Below are 16,361 nucleotides of genomic sequence, written 5' to 3'. Positions count from 1 at the left end.
CATGCTGAAAAGATGTTTTCATCACAAGCTTCCATCACTGAAAAGTATTATGACACTGACATCAGGACCCATATGGGGATTATTGGAGCTTAGATGGAGGCAGACTCATGGGGAACAGCAAGTCTGTTTTTTGTACACTCTCTCTACACTGTTTTTCTTTCCATTGCATCTATATACAATATTATCTGTACTGGGTGAGATCACAACAAAACTCAAAACATATTTCATCCCCCTGGCATTCATAATTAATTGTCCAGTTTGTGGTTATAGATGCACATTTTTTCATCAACAAACAGTTTGCAACTTTGAGTTATTTATTTATTAAGTGCTTGAGAAGGTAAACTTTTCTGATGCATTTATTGTAATTTATGAGTTTGGGTTGGAAAGGTCCTCACCTGCAGATCAGTGCTTTGTAGATCTTTTTAAAACAGGGCTGCTGGGTGGTTATAATAGTTGCTATGGTTACAATGGTTACCTAACATATGTACTTTGTTTTCAGGGAGGTAACAGTAGAAAAGAAGATCTCACAGTGGTTGAAAGTGGAGAAGAGAAACAAAATGCTCATGGATCTCATCAGTGGATAGTCACTGTGGTTGTTGAAACTTAATTTCGCCGTCTATTTTTTCCCCAACCAAAGACACAAAATAATATAATTCCTCCCTTTCAGCCAATCCACAATTTTAGAGTTGCTTTCTTAGACATCAGCGTTGTGTAATTATTGTACTCAGAAGAAATTGAGAGTCTGGCACTGGTCATTTGAGCAGAACCGTTCTTCAAATCTCCTCCTTTTTCTGCTTTGAATGAACCCAGTCTCCTGTTTTTGCTGATCAAATTGAGCATTTAAAATGTGGAAAGTACGGTTTCTGTGTTTGCTGAATCATGTGCGAGTTCTTTGTAGAATTGGTACTTTTCTTTTTAACCAAACCTACAGGGCGCTTTTATTTTGTAGCACAGTTGATGTAATCACAAAATTCCCTACATTCATTATTGATAAGCTCCAACTTCAGACACAGTCAGTTTTCTTTTTTTTTTTTTTTTTTTTAATATCTTTTTATTTCACAATAAGTTTCACAATTCACATTTTCACATTCATGACTTCTATTCTAGCCACATTCCTACCCTCCCCATAATTACCCTAGGAAAAAAAAAACATGCATTAAGGGAGAACAAAATTAATTAAATATTAAAAAAAAAAAATATACCGTATTTTCTGGACTATAAGCCGCTACTTTTTTCATAGGTTTTGAACCATGCGGCTTTTACAAAGGTGCGGCTTTTCTGTGGATTTTTCTTCCACCGCTAGGGGGAGTGCTAACCGGAATTAGAATAAAAACTAAGACAAAATAAATGCAAAGAAGAATACGCTACTTCTTTTTTAGCAGATAGAAGTAGAAGCAGATTTCAAACAGATAAATAGATAAATAAATACCGGTTATTTTCTCTTGGTTCTGTCCCGTTTTAATCAGCAAAGTTGCTGCCGTGTTAAAAGACACTGTTAGGAAAGGATTTATTTAGGTACAAACATGTACATCATTTACAGTTCAAAATCCTTCTGTACATGTAGTAAATATCTAATCTAACAACATGAATATCTGCGGCTAAATATCTTCTTTTTTTTTTTTATTTTAAATAGAGCGGATGCGGCTTATATACAGGTGCGGCTTGTATATCTTTTTTTTAATTATTTTTTTAAAAATAGAGTGGATGCGGCATATATACAGGTGCGGCTTATAGTCCAGAAAATATGGTATATATAATGGCAGCAACAGCGATATCAAACTATATATATATCCATACATGCATACAAACATACATACATATAAGGCACAAGTTTTAAAATAGAAATACTCATTGGTCCCCTTTGGAAAAATTCTCCAGTTTTGAAAATAATGGAAATCAAAATTCTTGAAAATATGACCACGGTTGTATTTTTCCAAAGTTAATTTTTCCAATGGTAAAAAAACTGAAATTTGATTAAAAAAACTTGAAAGTTTGAGGGGAATCATCTTTCCAAAGTAAAAGTATGCATTTCTTAGCGAAGTATGTGATCATAATTAATATCCTGCTTTTTTCCGGTCTAACTGAAGATCCAGTGTGTCATTTAATAAATACAAATTGGAGCTTAACTCAAAATTAATTTCTAATACTGATTGTGTGAAGGAATTAATTGATTTCCAGAAACTTATTAAAAGATCACATTCCCAAGACATATATACAAATGTTCTATCGATTCCTTTACATCTTGGACATTTTGAAGAGATATCCTTTGAAATTTTGTGCATTTTAATTGGAGTTAAATAAAGTTTGTGAATAAATTTAAAATTAGCCTCTTTTATTTTATTACTAGTAAAAGGAAAATGTATTTTTGCACATGTATTTTCTTCAAAGACCATCCCCAACTCCTTCTCCCATATCTTCACTAAAGTTTGGAAAGATGACCAAACCTCCTTGTGATAAAATATTATAAAACTCACTGATCTTTCCTTTAATTGTGTCTGAAGTTATAAATATGTCCTATTTCAGATAATCCAAATCGAATTTTATTGGCTTTGATAAGTGATTGAAAAATGCTCCGTATTTGTAAATATTTAAAAAAGTGTTTGTCAGGGATGTTGTATTCTGATTTTAAGTCAATGAATGATTTTAATTGCAGTCAGTTTTCTTGATGGAGACACAACTGGTCGGTTGTCTCAATTATGCACAATGAACTCTGAATCCCTCACATGCTTTGATTTGAATGTGAAATGGGAAACACATTAGTTGCATTGCGTCTAACTTGTGACACTGACTGGCTCGCACTGTGAAGTTTAGCCTACAGCTGTTCTTACATAACTGTATTATTTAAAGGCTGTTCTGTGTTTCCATGGTAATGCGTTTGGTTTCCATAGTGACGGCACTCTCAACGGGAGTGGAGGCTAGTTGAGTCTCAACTGCATTGCTATGGCGAGATGAGAGCGGAGGATCCTGGCATCATTTTGCATAGTTTGCTGCACTCTGATCATTAGTTTTATGGTTTCCACATGTACTGGAGATGTTAATACCCATGTTTTTTGTGTAGGTAACATTGGAGTTGGTCTGAAATTTAATACAAATAGCCTTTGAGGTGGCTGCAGAACTAACCAGGGTTAATACCAGTGTTGCTTGTGTGTTTTTATTATGTTAATGCAACACCGATTTATATCACGCATATGTTCCAGCTTTATTGATTAAAAAGGTAAATGAAATGCAGAATGTTTAAAGACGAAGGGATTTCTGCAGGCGTCTTATTCTCCGTAGTAACGCCTTTACTTTTTCTCTCATGTGTGGTTTCTGTGCATATTTTAACTGATTAGTTAATTTACTCCATATTTGCAAGGATATCAGATCTTGCAGAGTGCACTGCAGTGCTGGAATGTGTCTGGGGTGATGGTAGCTTTGGGTACACGGGTCCTGTTACATAATTCTGCAGTGTATTAGTGCACAGGGAAGCGTCTATGAGCCTTACAGTCAAATATGTTTGGCTTCAGGGCCAAAATGGGTTCAGAATCAGTGCGATACTGAGAATTCACTGTCCGATATCCTATAGCACCAATCAGGAAAATAAAAATACCGATTTTTTTTTTTTTTTTTTTTTTATACTGTCATATCAATTCGGAAACCTTTGAATTGTTGCTGTTTCTTGTATAGATATCTTTATTGAGGGCATTAAAAAAATAAGATTTACAATAACAATATAATTATCAATATTTTCCCCCCTTTTTTTTTTACTTTTCATAACATTAATTAAATCAAAATAAATAAATAATAAGAGAAAAAAAATAAGAAATAAATAAGAAAAAGAAAAAATAAATTAAAAAAGGGGAAAAAAATATAAATAAATAAGTAAATACAAATAAAAACAACAGCACACCCCTCTCCCCTTCCCTCCGTCATATGGTCAATAAATCATTCAAAATAATTTAACATATTGTTAAATTAAGTTAATTGTTGTTGTTTCAATAGCTCTTTTGCATTTGTCCTTTTCAGATCAAACATTGCTGTTTTTTTAACTTTTATTTTGAAAACCTTAACGTTATTCAACTCGTACATTCAAACTGGATGCATTTCTTTTTTTCCTTTTAGGTGTATAGAGTTGGTTAGTCTTATGTATCCTTACCCATAATACCAACAATAAGATTGTGTTTTTCTAAGATAACGTACACAGAATATAATAATTTATAAGCAATGTCATATTGAGAATGACAAAGCAATATTTGGCTCAAGCCTTGTGAAACTTGATTAGTTTATAGGAAAAGACTAAAGGCTCAATGCTAACAGTCCTTTGCTTGAAATGTGAACTTTTAAGTACTCTCCAACCTCGTTTAGTTCACTGTAACACAGGTGGATACATTAGTGAGAATGCAAACTCCTCTGACTTCAAGATTTAGATCAGGCGTGTCAAACTCATTTTGCTTGGCGGGCCGGATTTGACCAGTTTTTTCCTCACGGGCCGCACACTCAAAATAACAAAAACGGTGTGAAAATGTTTTTTTCTAATTCTTTTTTTTTTTACTATTCTTATCTAATCCAATATCAGTTTAGTTAATTTTAAAGGAAATATGCACTTTGTTTACACAAATTATGGTAAAATATATTTCTTCAGGATCTTTTCTTGAAATGTCCTCTTTTTTTTCAAATTATGTAAGATACTTTTAATATCATTTTACAAAGATAAACAGAAACATGTTTTTTTTTATATTTCGCCTTTTTATAGGAATTTAATTAAAAGCTAAATCTTTCTTATTACATCCAAGAGTGTTTCTTTGTGATTTAGAGATTTTTCCAGTACAGTGTATTTATTTTTAAAAATTGGCGCGGATATTTACGCCAGTGTGCCGAAAAAGTCAGCACTTCTTTTTTAACTGTTTTACTTTGTCACTATCCTCGTATTCAAAACTGAAATTCTCAGAATAAATATCTTCTATCATCTTTTTTAGCAGTGATATTTTTCATGCGAAAATATATAATAGTAGTCAGTTAATAAAAATAAACGACCGTCTACAAAGAAATAAAATCGGCAAATGCTTTCTAGAAAACTAAAAAAAAGTCAAACTGCTCTCTTTGTGGAATAACAATGGATTTGTAGAAGAAATATATTATCAGATATGCTGCGATTCATGGCAATTATTTATGCCTTCTTTTTTAGTAAATTAACATTTCGGTTTTTTGCGTTGAAAATCTCTCTCGGGCCGCACATTTGACACCCCTGATTTAGATGAATGTCGGACCATTTACATCCACTCTCCACACAGAAAAGGTCAGGAGGAAGGATGACTTGATTTTTATTTTTATTTTCCTTTTTCTTCCAACACCCACATGAACAACAGCAAATGCATGTGGCTTGACATGGAGTTGCCTCAGTGTGAATAACATCTGACAGGCAGTCTGAGAGGATTAAGACCCTCGTGTAAACCGGTCTGACGTGGGCCGGTCAGCCTGCAGAACTGCAGAGGCTGCAGTTTTGTTAAGGAGCTTTGGTTTGTCTCAGACGAAACTTTGCAACTTCTTTTTGATTTCTTCAAATAAATAACAGCCTATTAGGGATCGAAAAGTAGTGATGCACCGAAATGAAAATGTGTGGCCAAAACCGAAACCGAAAATAATAATAAACACTTGGCCGAATACCGAATAACATACCGAACATGGTTCTTTGCAGTTTTTCCATTTATTTTGCCAATTTTTTCACCATTGCATAAATCAAATAAATGTGCTCTAGGCATGCTTTTCAAAGAAAACAATCTTTTACAAAATTACAAGGTAGAGATATTTCTTGAACATGAACAACTGAACATTTTTTAATTTCCCTGCATTTTTAAGTATTCCAGCAGACATTATACCAACAAGGCACACTTAAAACTTAACTTAAATAAAAAAACTTAAAATAAATTAGCTAAATCAATTTTTTGGCCATCTTTATACATTAGGCCTATAACTGACTGCGGAAAAACTGTAACATAGGCCTTGAAAACAAAAAAAATGCATTTAGTGCATTAAAGTGCATTGTAAAAAAAGTGCAAAAGTAGTTGATAAAACAAAATAAAGAAAAAGAAAATCAATCTCTTTCCCATACAAGTATTAATATGGGAAAGGGATTGATTTTCTTTTTCTTTATTTTGTTTTATCCACTTCTTTTGCGTCATCTTAACATGCCGTTATTAATTGTTCGGTTTTTTTACACACTTATTCCACCCAACACCGAAAGTGTTTTTTTTGCTATTTTCGGCCGAACAATTTCGGTTACCGAACATTCGTTGCATCACTATCGAAAAGTATTTTCAAATATTTATGTTGACAGTTTTGATGTGTGTTGAAAAATATTTATAATTTTTATGCATTGATAGTCCAGAGCCAGGATGATTTCTCTCTTAATTTTGTGAATTTCTGTCAACACCAGAAAGCTCCAGGTTAAACCTGTTGCCAGTTTACCTGGTTTGGAAAAACAAAAAGAGAGAGAGAATAAAAAAAAACAAACAAAGAGGGATTGATCTGATGGAAACTAGTGGATATGAAAGCACAATGGCCTTTTGGGAGCGGGGCGGCCTCCCAGACCTCCTGTTTTTCACTGCAAAAATGTGAAAGCAAACAGCCCCCTGCCGGTCCTCTCATGGGGACTCGGGCGTTTTTTCCAACAGGAAAGGGCATTGGATTTGTTGTCCGTGTCACCAGTTGTCCATATTAAAATTGAAGCCTTACAGACATGTAGTGAAGACATTTTAACATGCGCCTGTGTGCTTGTGTCATCCTGAAAAAATACTAATAATCAGAGCATTGTTGATCACGATTAGCCAAAGGCATGCAAGCACAGAAGCTCTTATTGTAACAGGTGACTTAAGATTTGTGAAAATGTTTTGTTGCTGTGGGAAACGCAGATAAAAACAGAAACTAGTCCGTCAGCTCTCAGCGGGACACTGGATGCTCGGAGTCAGGGCTGCAGTTGTCATGGGAGTCTTGGCTGAACATTTATATTGATGTGTGAACTAATGGACTGCATCAGTCTCTTACCAGAGAAATGAGCCCGTGCATTTAGCCGTGCAGGTCTGTGTGGGCCTTTTAAGAGCCGGACCTTGAGTGATCTGTGCTGTGACGGACAGCTGGACTCTACTGATGCACTCAAACACCCAGGCACTTGGATAAAATGGATCAGATATCAGCCTTAAATTGGCTTTCCATCTCCAAATCCTGTGCTGTTGGTATCAGTAAATTGCTCATCAAGAGAATCAGTGATTGCATTTGACCCAATTTGGTATTTCTGTCCAGTGCATACGGTTGTACAAATTTTGTTCATTTTTTCCCATGATTATTTTTGTTGCAGAAAAGGATTGAGCTTTTATTAGTAATTTCCTCTTCTCATATGAAAATTGGATTGTGAAACCCACGCAGGCTTTGGCTGGAAAGCCTGTGTGGGTTTCCATTAGTGGTAAAAGGTTGGATGCTGCAGCGTAACAGGGCTGACGTCCTCCTCGGCATGTCTCCATGAGAGTGACGGACCTGGTCGGATCAGCTGTCATCGGTCCGTACTAGAGCTGGGCGATATGGACCAAAAGTCATATCTCGATATTTTCTAGCTGAATGGCGATACTCGATATATATCGATATTTTTTCTGTGCCATAATTGGGGTTTCCCCAAAGCATTATAGCATAGCATCTCTGTTAGCATCTCTGTTAGCTTCATTCTTTTCTGAGGCAAACCCTTAAAAAAACAGTCAGTTTTAATACAAAGCCTCGTGCCAAATGTCACACAGGTTCCTTTATTAACAGAGGTCTGCACAATATCAAAATGTATAAAACAAATGAGATAAAAATAAACTGCCTGCATATATACAATAAAAATGCTTCTTGAATAAAATAAAACAAATATCCCTTTCCTGCATAACAATTAAATTAAAATACACTGCAATTAATACAATGTAGACAGTAACAGGCAGACTTTTCCACTGGGGTTGACAGTTGTGCAAATAACAAAACATTTGTGCAAATCTCAAATAAAACATTCAAGTCAATTTGTCACAAAACAAGCTATATCAAAATCATAAAAAAAAAAAATATATATTATTATTCTTTTTTAATCGATATAAACGATATTGTCTCGTACCATATCGCGTTTGAAAATATATCGATATATATTAAAATCTCAATATATCGCCCAGCCCTAACCAGCTGTAATAGTTGAGTATATTTACAACGAAAACCCTTTGTCTTATGCTGTAAATTGCAACCCTAAAACATAATTTACATCAGTGTGCTGTCCTTCCATAGACTCTGTAGATGTTGTATATGCTGTGCTTTTTGTCCATGTAGACTTGCCGTAGTTTCTTGTCTACTGAAGAAAGCCGTTAAGCAAAGCTGTTATTTCTCCCTAAACTTGTTTTTTCTCTGCTGAACCCTAAAGAGCATATGTCTGTGAGTAATACTTACCTTTTGTGTTAAACTTACCTCTGATGGTGTTCAAAATAAATGATAGTTTGGGAGGAAAAACTTAAAAAACGGGAGCGATGCTAACGCGTTAGCATGTCTATGGGATTTTCCATGTTGCGTTAGCATCAAGCTAACCGCCAGTTGTTCATAGCGGTTTATCAGTTATAATTTTAGTAAATTTTTATGTTTATTTGTGTTGTACATAATAATTAATGACATAGCATTTGTTGATGTTTAAGAAAGGGTCAAATACAATACAGATTGTAACACTTTATTTTTCTTACTTTTCTGTATTCCTATTCCAGTGTTTCTGACAGTAAACATCCTAAACGTCCCTGCTGTCTCCTGGATGTTTATTTAAGAACCTGTTTAGCTATCTGCCAAGCTAGGAATCATCTCTACGTCCTAGTAAGGGCAGAATAATCAGTTACGGGTTAAAATTTAAAGTGCAGTACATAACCGATCATTTCACATCATTTAACTGTAGCTGTTGGCCAAAATGTGTCATCAATCTTGAAGGTGAAATAGATTATCAGAAAGCTTTTGTTTTATTTTATACATTTTTATTTTTTTTTTACTCTGAAATGAAATGAAACTTGCATTTTGTTAATTTTAACTGTCACTTGTAATTTTACAGCTAAAATGTTGGTGTGATCAGTAGGGCTGGGGATCGATTCAAATGTTAAGAATCGATTTGATTCCAATTCTTAAGATTCAGAATCGATTATCAAGATTTGATTCGATCCAATTTGATTCTGATATCGATTTGTGTTAGTGTTATTAAAACTGTTTTTTGAGCTGTTGCATGAATTATATGACTGTAGTTATGCAACATATTAATACTAGTATTATATTGAGATTAAATAGCAAGGATTGGCAGCTAATGATGCTGTAAGGACCAATCAGCTCCCAGAATGCTGATAGAACTGCTTTCAGAAACATTGTGTGGGTCAGAATTACCAAACAGATCCAGGGCAGCAAACAGAGGAACTATGAAATCGCTTTTATTTTTTCCCACATTCCGTTTAAATTTTTTCCATTTTCGGTCTATTTTTAATCTTTGAGAATTTGGTTTATAGCATTTTATGCAAATGTAATCCCAAGACAGTATATAAAGTAATGTAACATAGACAATTTATGCAATTATAACTGAAAACTTTAATGTTTTCATACCTTTAAACATTTAAAGGCAAAAACATGGCACCAGTTATTCTTGTGTCCAAGAAAACATTCCTTTTTTGGGCATAAACAAAAAAATACCAAAAGTTGTAATGTAATGATGAAAGAAAAATCGATCTAGACATACAAATCATTATTTAGGAATTAATATGAATAGAATTTTTTTTCAACACGGGCCTAGTGATCAGCCTTGATTAAGAGTGGCACCAGAAACGGTTATAAAGGGTCGTGATAGAAAATGGTCATCATTTTGAATCTGTCGCTCCCACAGGAGGTCAGTCCAGGATGAACGGCGACTCAGGTGCCGGAGTGGTGACCGCTCCGCCTCCCACCACAGCCCCGCACAAAGAGCGCTACTTTGACCGGGTGGATGAGAGCAGTCCGGAGTACCAGAGGGAGAGGAACATGGCGCCGGACCTGAGACAGGACTTTAACATGATGGAGCAGAGGAAGCGGGTCTCCATGATACTACAGAGTCCGGTTAGTGGACCCTACGTGTTGTCCTTCTCTCATTTATGGCTCTATTTTAACCTATGAAGATATTGTTTATGTATAAAAATGTCGTGCACAGTGTTGGATGTGACACGTTACAAAATAACGCGTTACTGTAACAAGATTACATTCGCCAGTAACGCAGTAATGTAACGCGTTACAGTTGTAATTTGGGTAATCCCGTTATGGTTACTCTAAGACAAAAAAAATATGTTACTTTAGTTACTTTAAGCTTTTCAGCTACATGTAGAACGGGAGAACAGAAAAGAAAATCAAACTTGCCTTTCATGCGTCTTCACGCGTTGCGCAACACTAGTCTGACTTAAGGCTGATTTATGGTTCTGCGTTAAATCGACGCAGAGCCTACGGCGTAGGGTATGCGGCGACACGCACCGTACGGTGCGTGTACCATAAATCAGCCTTTTACGTGATTTTTACGTGATTTTACGGGATTTTACGGGACTTCTGGTGCTGATCTGGGCACTGCAGTAATACGGTTCCAACTACAGGACTGTCTCAGAAAATTTGAATATTGTGATAAAGTTCTTTATTTTCAGTAATGCAATTTAAAAAAAAAAAAAAAACAAAATGTCATACATTCTGGATTAATTACAAATCAACTGAAATATTGCAAGCCTTTTATTATTTTAATATTGCTGATTATGGCTTACAGTTTAAGATTAAGATTCCCAGAATATTCAAATTTTTTGAGATAGGATATTTGAGTTTTCTTAAGCTGTAAACCATGATCAGCAATATTAAAATAATAAAAGGCTTGCAATATTTCAGTTTATTTGTAATGAATCCAGAATGTATGACGTTTTTGTAATTGCATTACAGAAAATCACAATATTCTAATTTTCTGAGACAGTCCTGTAAATGTTGTTCATTGGCAATCGAGTTATGGTGCAGCTCAGGTGATATTGCGGAGTAATCCAAAAGTAATGTAACTAGTTACTTTCAGCAACCAGTAACTAAGTAGTGTAAGGGATTACTTTTTTAAAAGTAACTAGTAATATGTAATGGATGACTTTTTTTGAGTAACTACTCCAACACTGGTTATGACCGGCAGGCATTTTGTGACGAGCTGGAGACGATGATCCAGGATCAGCTGAAGAAGGGGAAGACGCCCACCAGCCTGCTGGCGCTGCAGCAGATCGCAGACTTCATGACCACCAGCACGCCGTCCATTTATCCCGCTGCTCCACAAGGAGGCATGGCAGCACTCAACATGAGTAAGTAGAAAATAGCATTTGTGACTTTTTGACCTCAGCTCTGGTATGTCTGCGCTCATAAAGAGGATTTCATTGTGTGCCGGCGTAAGGAATGTGTAAGAAAATAGTTGACTTTTGAATGTTTTTGCCACTTTATTGCCTCCTTTTTTCCACTTTCTGTCCCGTAACCGAGCCATGTCTCTGTTTCCTGTCACCTCTTCTAGGTTTGGGGATGGTGACTCCCGTCAACGATCTGCGCGGCTCAGACTCCATCTCTTATGACAAGGGTGAAAAGCTGCTCCGCTGCAAGCTGGCCGCTTTTTATCGACTTGCTGACTTGTTTGGCTGGTCGGAGCTCATCTATAACCACCTCACCGTAGGTTCCTCGTGTTGCTTTTTCTTTTTTTCTCTCTCTCTTCTTCATTTCTATTTCATTTATGAATAACGGTGGCCGAGACCGAGACATTGCTGAAAATAAAAGTAACGCTGCAAACAGAAACAAACGCCGCTGCAAATATAAAGAAACCCCGCTGCAAATAAAATAAAAAAACAACGCAAATAAAAAAGCCACAACGGAAGTGAATTACCGGGGACTATTTTTGCCGGTGCACCGGTGTTGCACATTAAAAATTACACGTAGCGACGTTGAACACTAACCTTTTCACTTGTTTTCTCGTTCGTTGTTCTTCTTATTCCTCTCTCTTCTTATTTCTTCCTTTTCACTTACGTCCTCTTCATCTTCTTCTCCTCTCACATAAAAACACCGGTGCATCAGCAAAAATAGTCCCCGGTAATTCACTTCCGTTGTGGCTTTTTTATTTGCGGCGTTTCTTTATATTTGCAGCGTTTCTTTGATTTGCAGCAGCGTTTATTTTTATTTGCAGCGTTTCTTTAATTTCCAGCAATGGCAGGTCTCGGCCACCGTAATGGATTCTTGAATGACTGTTATTCAGTAATTTGGTGGAGATATAAGTCAGTGAAGCATTTAATAAACCTGGGTGTGATGGGGAAAAAAGTCTTTCCCATACTTGCTGAAACCCAAAGTGCAGAGAGCAGCAGGATGTAGCCGTGCACCTCCTCTACGCTTTAATATCAGTATGCTCCTCTGTTTTGTCATCACTTTGCATTGAGACACCTGATGGATGTTTGTTTTGACCGTTTTGCATGCAATTGTTTAATTAAATCTACTGAAATCTGGATCATTTCTCTAATCTTTGGTAACTTACACACCCAGTTTCAGTCCAGTTATTCACCTAGTTGGAAAGAACATATTAAAGAGCATTTAATGGCTTTTTCCACAACAGTGATTAACTCTGGGAGACATCTTATTAAAAAGGTTTAATATGAAACCAAAGAAAACTGTGCTGACAAGGTAGATGGTAGTCTATAATCGTAGCTGTTTGATAAAAATATAGCAGTTTTTTTTAGGAGATGACATGTTGAATGTCAAAGAGCCCTCTGGGTCTAGTTTGGGTTTGTGGACCTCAGCTGCAGTAATGTGTTTTTCTTTTTCCTTAATAATGCTGTTCATACCAAGCAATCACACAGGAAACATCATGTCTTAATGTGAATATGTACCAAAAGAAAAAGAGAGAATGGAAGTGTACCTGTTGCTTTTGATTTGAGCTACACTAAAATATAATTGCTTTTTTTGGGGAATGTACCCCACAACCAGGCAACAGCAGTTATTGTTTTTTTGTTTTTAATTAGTTTTAAAAACAATAAACAATTATTTTACTATTTATTTCTTGTTAATTGTCTTATGTTCCTGTGTTGTTTTTTATGTATTTGTGTACAGCACCTTGTTTCAGCTGTGGTTGTTTTAAAGTGCTTTATAAATAAAGTTGAGTTGAGAATGAATTGATTTAGTTCAGCTCAACTGGAGCCACTTTGAGTCCAAACATTGTTTTGATTGTACTTCTTCTGGTCCTGCAGGTCCGAGTGAACTCAGACCAGGAGCGCTTCCTTATCGTCCCCTTCGGGCTCCTCTACAGTGAAGTCACCGCCTCCAGTCTGGTGAGAAAATGTCCAGGTTTTTATTATAGAGTTCATGGGCTTGTTCTAGTTCTGCCTGGTTAAAAAAAGTACAAAGGCTTGAAATTTTGTGCTACTTGTGCTTAATTTTTTTTTTTATTCTGTTAATTATTTTATTATTATAGTGCTTGAATTTACTTTAAGATTAATTTAATTTAATTTAGCTATTCTTTATTTTTTATTTATTTTATTGATTTAATTTGCCTGAAGATGATTATTTTGTACTTCAGACGTTACTCAACAGTTACTCAGTACTTGAGTAGTTTTTTCACCAAGTATTTTTTTACTTTTACTCAAGTAATTATTTGGATGACTACTTTTTACTTCTACTTGAGTCATATTATTCTGAAGTAACAGTACTTTTACTTGAGTACAATTTTTGGCTACTCTACCCACCTCTGGAAACAACATAAACAATCAAATAGAATTTAAAAAACAGGCTAAATGAAATGATGTTACACACTCTTGTACAGTAGGTGGCGGTATGCACCTTAAAGTTGGTTGCGATCCGCCAATAAAACAGAGAAGAAGAAGACCATAAACAATCCCATTCTTACAGTCCGGTTATAGAGAGTGCCGTTTCAGGCAAGATAGTGACAATTAATGTAAGCGGGATGTCAGCAGGGTGGACATATTTCAAAATAAGGGACGACGACGACGGAAGCAAGACAGACTGCGGGCTGTCGGTGCGGCTAACGCGGCTAACCAGAATGTAACAATGGGATTGTTTATGTCGTACTGTGAGTTACGTGGAGTGTTTAATAAAGTTCCCTGTGAGTAAGGTTTGTCCAGTTTGTATAATTAAGGAAGATAGAATTTACTGAAACATGGAACAGCTGGCTACAGCCACAGAGCTGCAACTCTCCTGCTGCTGCTCAGCCAGGCTGCCAGGTCCGGGGAGCCGTGGGGCGGCTCAATGTCTCCCCCTAGCGGCGCTAACCAGTAACTACAAGTATCGGTGCGTGGTATCGGAGAATTTATGCGGGTACGAGTATATGAGGGCAGTATCGGCCCCGATACCAATATCGGTATCGGGGCATCCCTAGTTAAAAATTGATACTGTGGCCCTGCGATGGACTGGTGACCTGTCCAGGGTGTAACCCCTGCCTCTCGCCTGAAAATAGCTGGGATAGGCTCCAGCAGAACCCCGTGACCCTGCAAAGGATAAAGCGCGTATAGAAAATGGATGGATGGATAAATTGATACTTAGAACAAAAGAATATTGATTTTGTTTTGCCATAGGTGAAGATAAACTTCCAGGGTGAGATCGTGGACAGAGGAAGCACCAACCTCGGGGTGAACCAGGCCGGCTTCACCCTCCACTCTGCCATCTACGCCGCACGCCCCGATGTCAAGTGTATCATACACATACACACGGCGGCAGGCACTGCGGTAAGGAGATCAACGTTGATTTAAAAAAAGCTATTTAAGTGAAACAGCATAGTTAGATGTTGCATGAGCCTTGGTGTTTTGTTTTTTTATGCAGGTGTCGGCCATGAAATGCGGACTGTTGCCCATCTCGCCCGAAGCGCTGTCCCTGGGCGAGGTGGCCTATCACGACTACCACGGTATCCTGGTGGATGAGGAGGAGAGCGTGCTCATACAGCAGAACCTCGGGCCCAACAGCAAGGTAATAGCGGCTCCAGTATGAGGAAATGAAATGGTGGAGTCGTTGTTGCCGCAGATGAGGACTGTTCAGGTTTTCCTCCGTCTCAGGTGCTCATCCTAAGGAACCATGGGTTGGTGTCGGTAGGAGAAACTGTGGAAGAAGCTTTCTATTACATCCACAACCTGGTTACCGCCTGTGAGATTCAGGTAAGAGGCTTTAAAAAGCACATTTTTGCTCAGTCCTCGTAATTTTAGATTGTTGCATTTGGATCTACATTAGGGGTGTAACAATATATCGCGCCACGAAATTTCGCGATACAAAAACGTCACAATACGTGTCGTGGAGGTGACAAACTGTATCGCGATATTGGATTATTAATATTAATATATTGTGTTGACTAGTAACGTGAATTCGACCGCGTGTGCCGACCGCAGCTCGACCCGCGGACCAAAATCTTCCTCCGCTCAGAAGAAACTAGTTCCGTTTTGCGGTCCCGATCACGGGACTCTTTTAGTGATTTGAGCTCTGAACTTTTAAGTCTGGTGTAGAGTTAAGCCTTACCTTATTAAATTAAACCGTTTTCGGGTCGTGAGTAGCATAAACACGGGACAACTTCTGCTGAGTTCCAGTGTACTTTAATGTCCCTCAACAGTGTAGGATTTTAGAACATCAACACAGCACCTAGTGCCGTACTGTGGCGTATCACTCCGCCCAATCTAAAACAGACTAATCACTACAGATAAACTGACTAGTGTCATTATAGTCCCTGATTTACATCAGAATATAAAGAATATATTTATAAAATAATGAACCCTGAATTACCAAAATAACCTTCTTAACAAAAATAAATCTCCTCTTACACTTATAAGGTGAGCATGAATCAATCTTTTTTATGATGTAAAATTGTATGTATTTATTTACTTTTATTTATTTATTTATTTAATTTTAGTTGTTAAATTTCTGAAAAAGAAAAAAGTCAAATCATACGTGAGAGAAACTATTCAGTTTGTGGCAAAATATTTGTACTTGTATGAAACTGAAGATCATAATGCAAACCTGACATTTACTTTTAGTTCAGTTTGTGGAAAATGGTTGGCCTGGCTTTCTCTTTAAAACCTAAACAGTTATAAAGCATTACAAACTGTAACAATAGGGCAAACGCACAGCATTGTTTTGTATTTGTCTTTCAAATAAAATACATTTTTTCCAGTCATATGTTCCTCATTCAAGGTTGTTAAAAAAATACTGCTATAATATCGTATCGTTATCGTGACCTCAATATCGTGTATCGTACCGTATCGTGAGATTAGTGTATCGTTACACCCTTAATCTACATGTTTGTCTATATCTTTCAAAAAAATGTTTCCCCCCCCCCCTTCTTTTTTTTTGTGCCTCATTTC

At 36.7% G+C, this 16,361-nt stretch overlaps 1 protein-coding gene across 14 annotated transcripts in view; it reads left to right on the top strand.

Annotated features, from left to right (window-relative positions):
* Positions 1-16,361, top strand: part of add1 (adducin 1 (alpha)) — a 55,519-nt gene that overhangs the window by 5,592 nt on the left and 33,566 nt on the right. For all 14 annotated transcript variants that reach the window (XR_009783475.1, XM_061733643.1, XM_061733650.1 and 11 more), the window contains exons 2-8: positions 9,884-10,092; positions 11,177-11,339; positions 11,543-11,694; positions 13,254-13,334; positions 14,595-14,744; positions 14,839-14,982; positions 15,069-15,167. Coding sequence is in view for 13 of the 14 variants with exons in the window: in XM_061733643.1 (XP_061589627.1) it covers positions 9,898-10,092; positions 11,177-11,339; positions 11,543-11,694; positions 13,254-13,334; positions 14,595-14,744; positions 14,839-14,982; positions 15,069-15,167 (984 nt within the window). In the remaining variant the exon portion in view is untranslated. The remainder of the gene's footprint in view (positions 1-9,883; positions 10,093-11,176; positions 11,340-11,542; positions 11,695-13,253; positions 13,335-14,594; positions 14,745-14,838; positions 14,983-15,068; positions 15,168-16,361) is intronic.

This window comes from Cololabis saira, chromosome 11 (genome assembly GCF_033807715.1).
Source record: "Cololabis saira isolate AMF1-May2022 chromosome 11, fColSai1.1, whole genome shotgun sequence".
In the NCBI taxonomy this organism is placed as follows: domain Eukaryota; kingdom Metazoa; phylum Chordata; class Actinopteri; order Beloniformes; family Belonidae; genus Cololabis; species Cololabis saira.
This window is presented reverse-complemented; position numbering and strand designations above follow the sequence as displayed.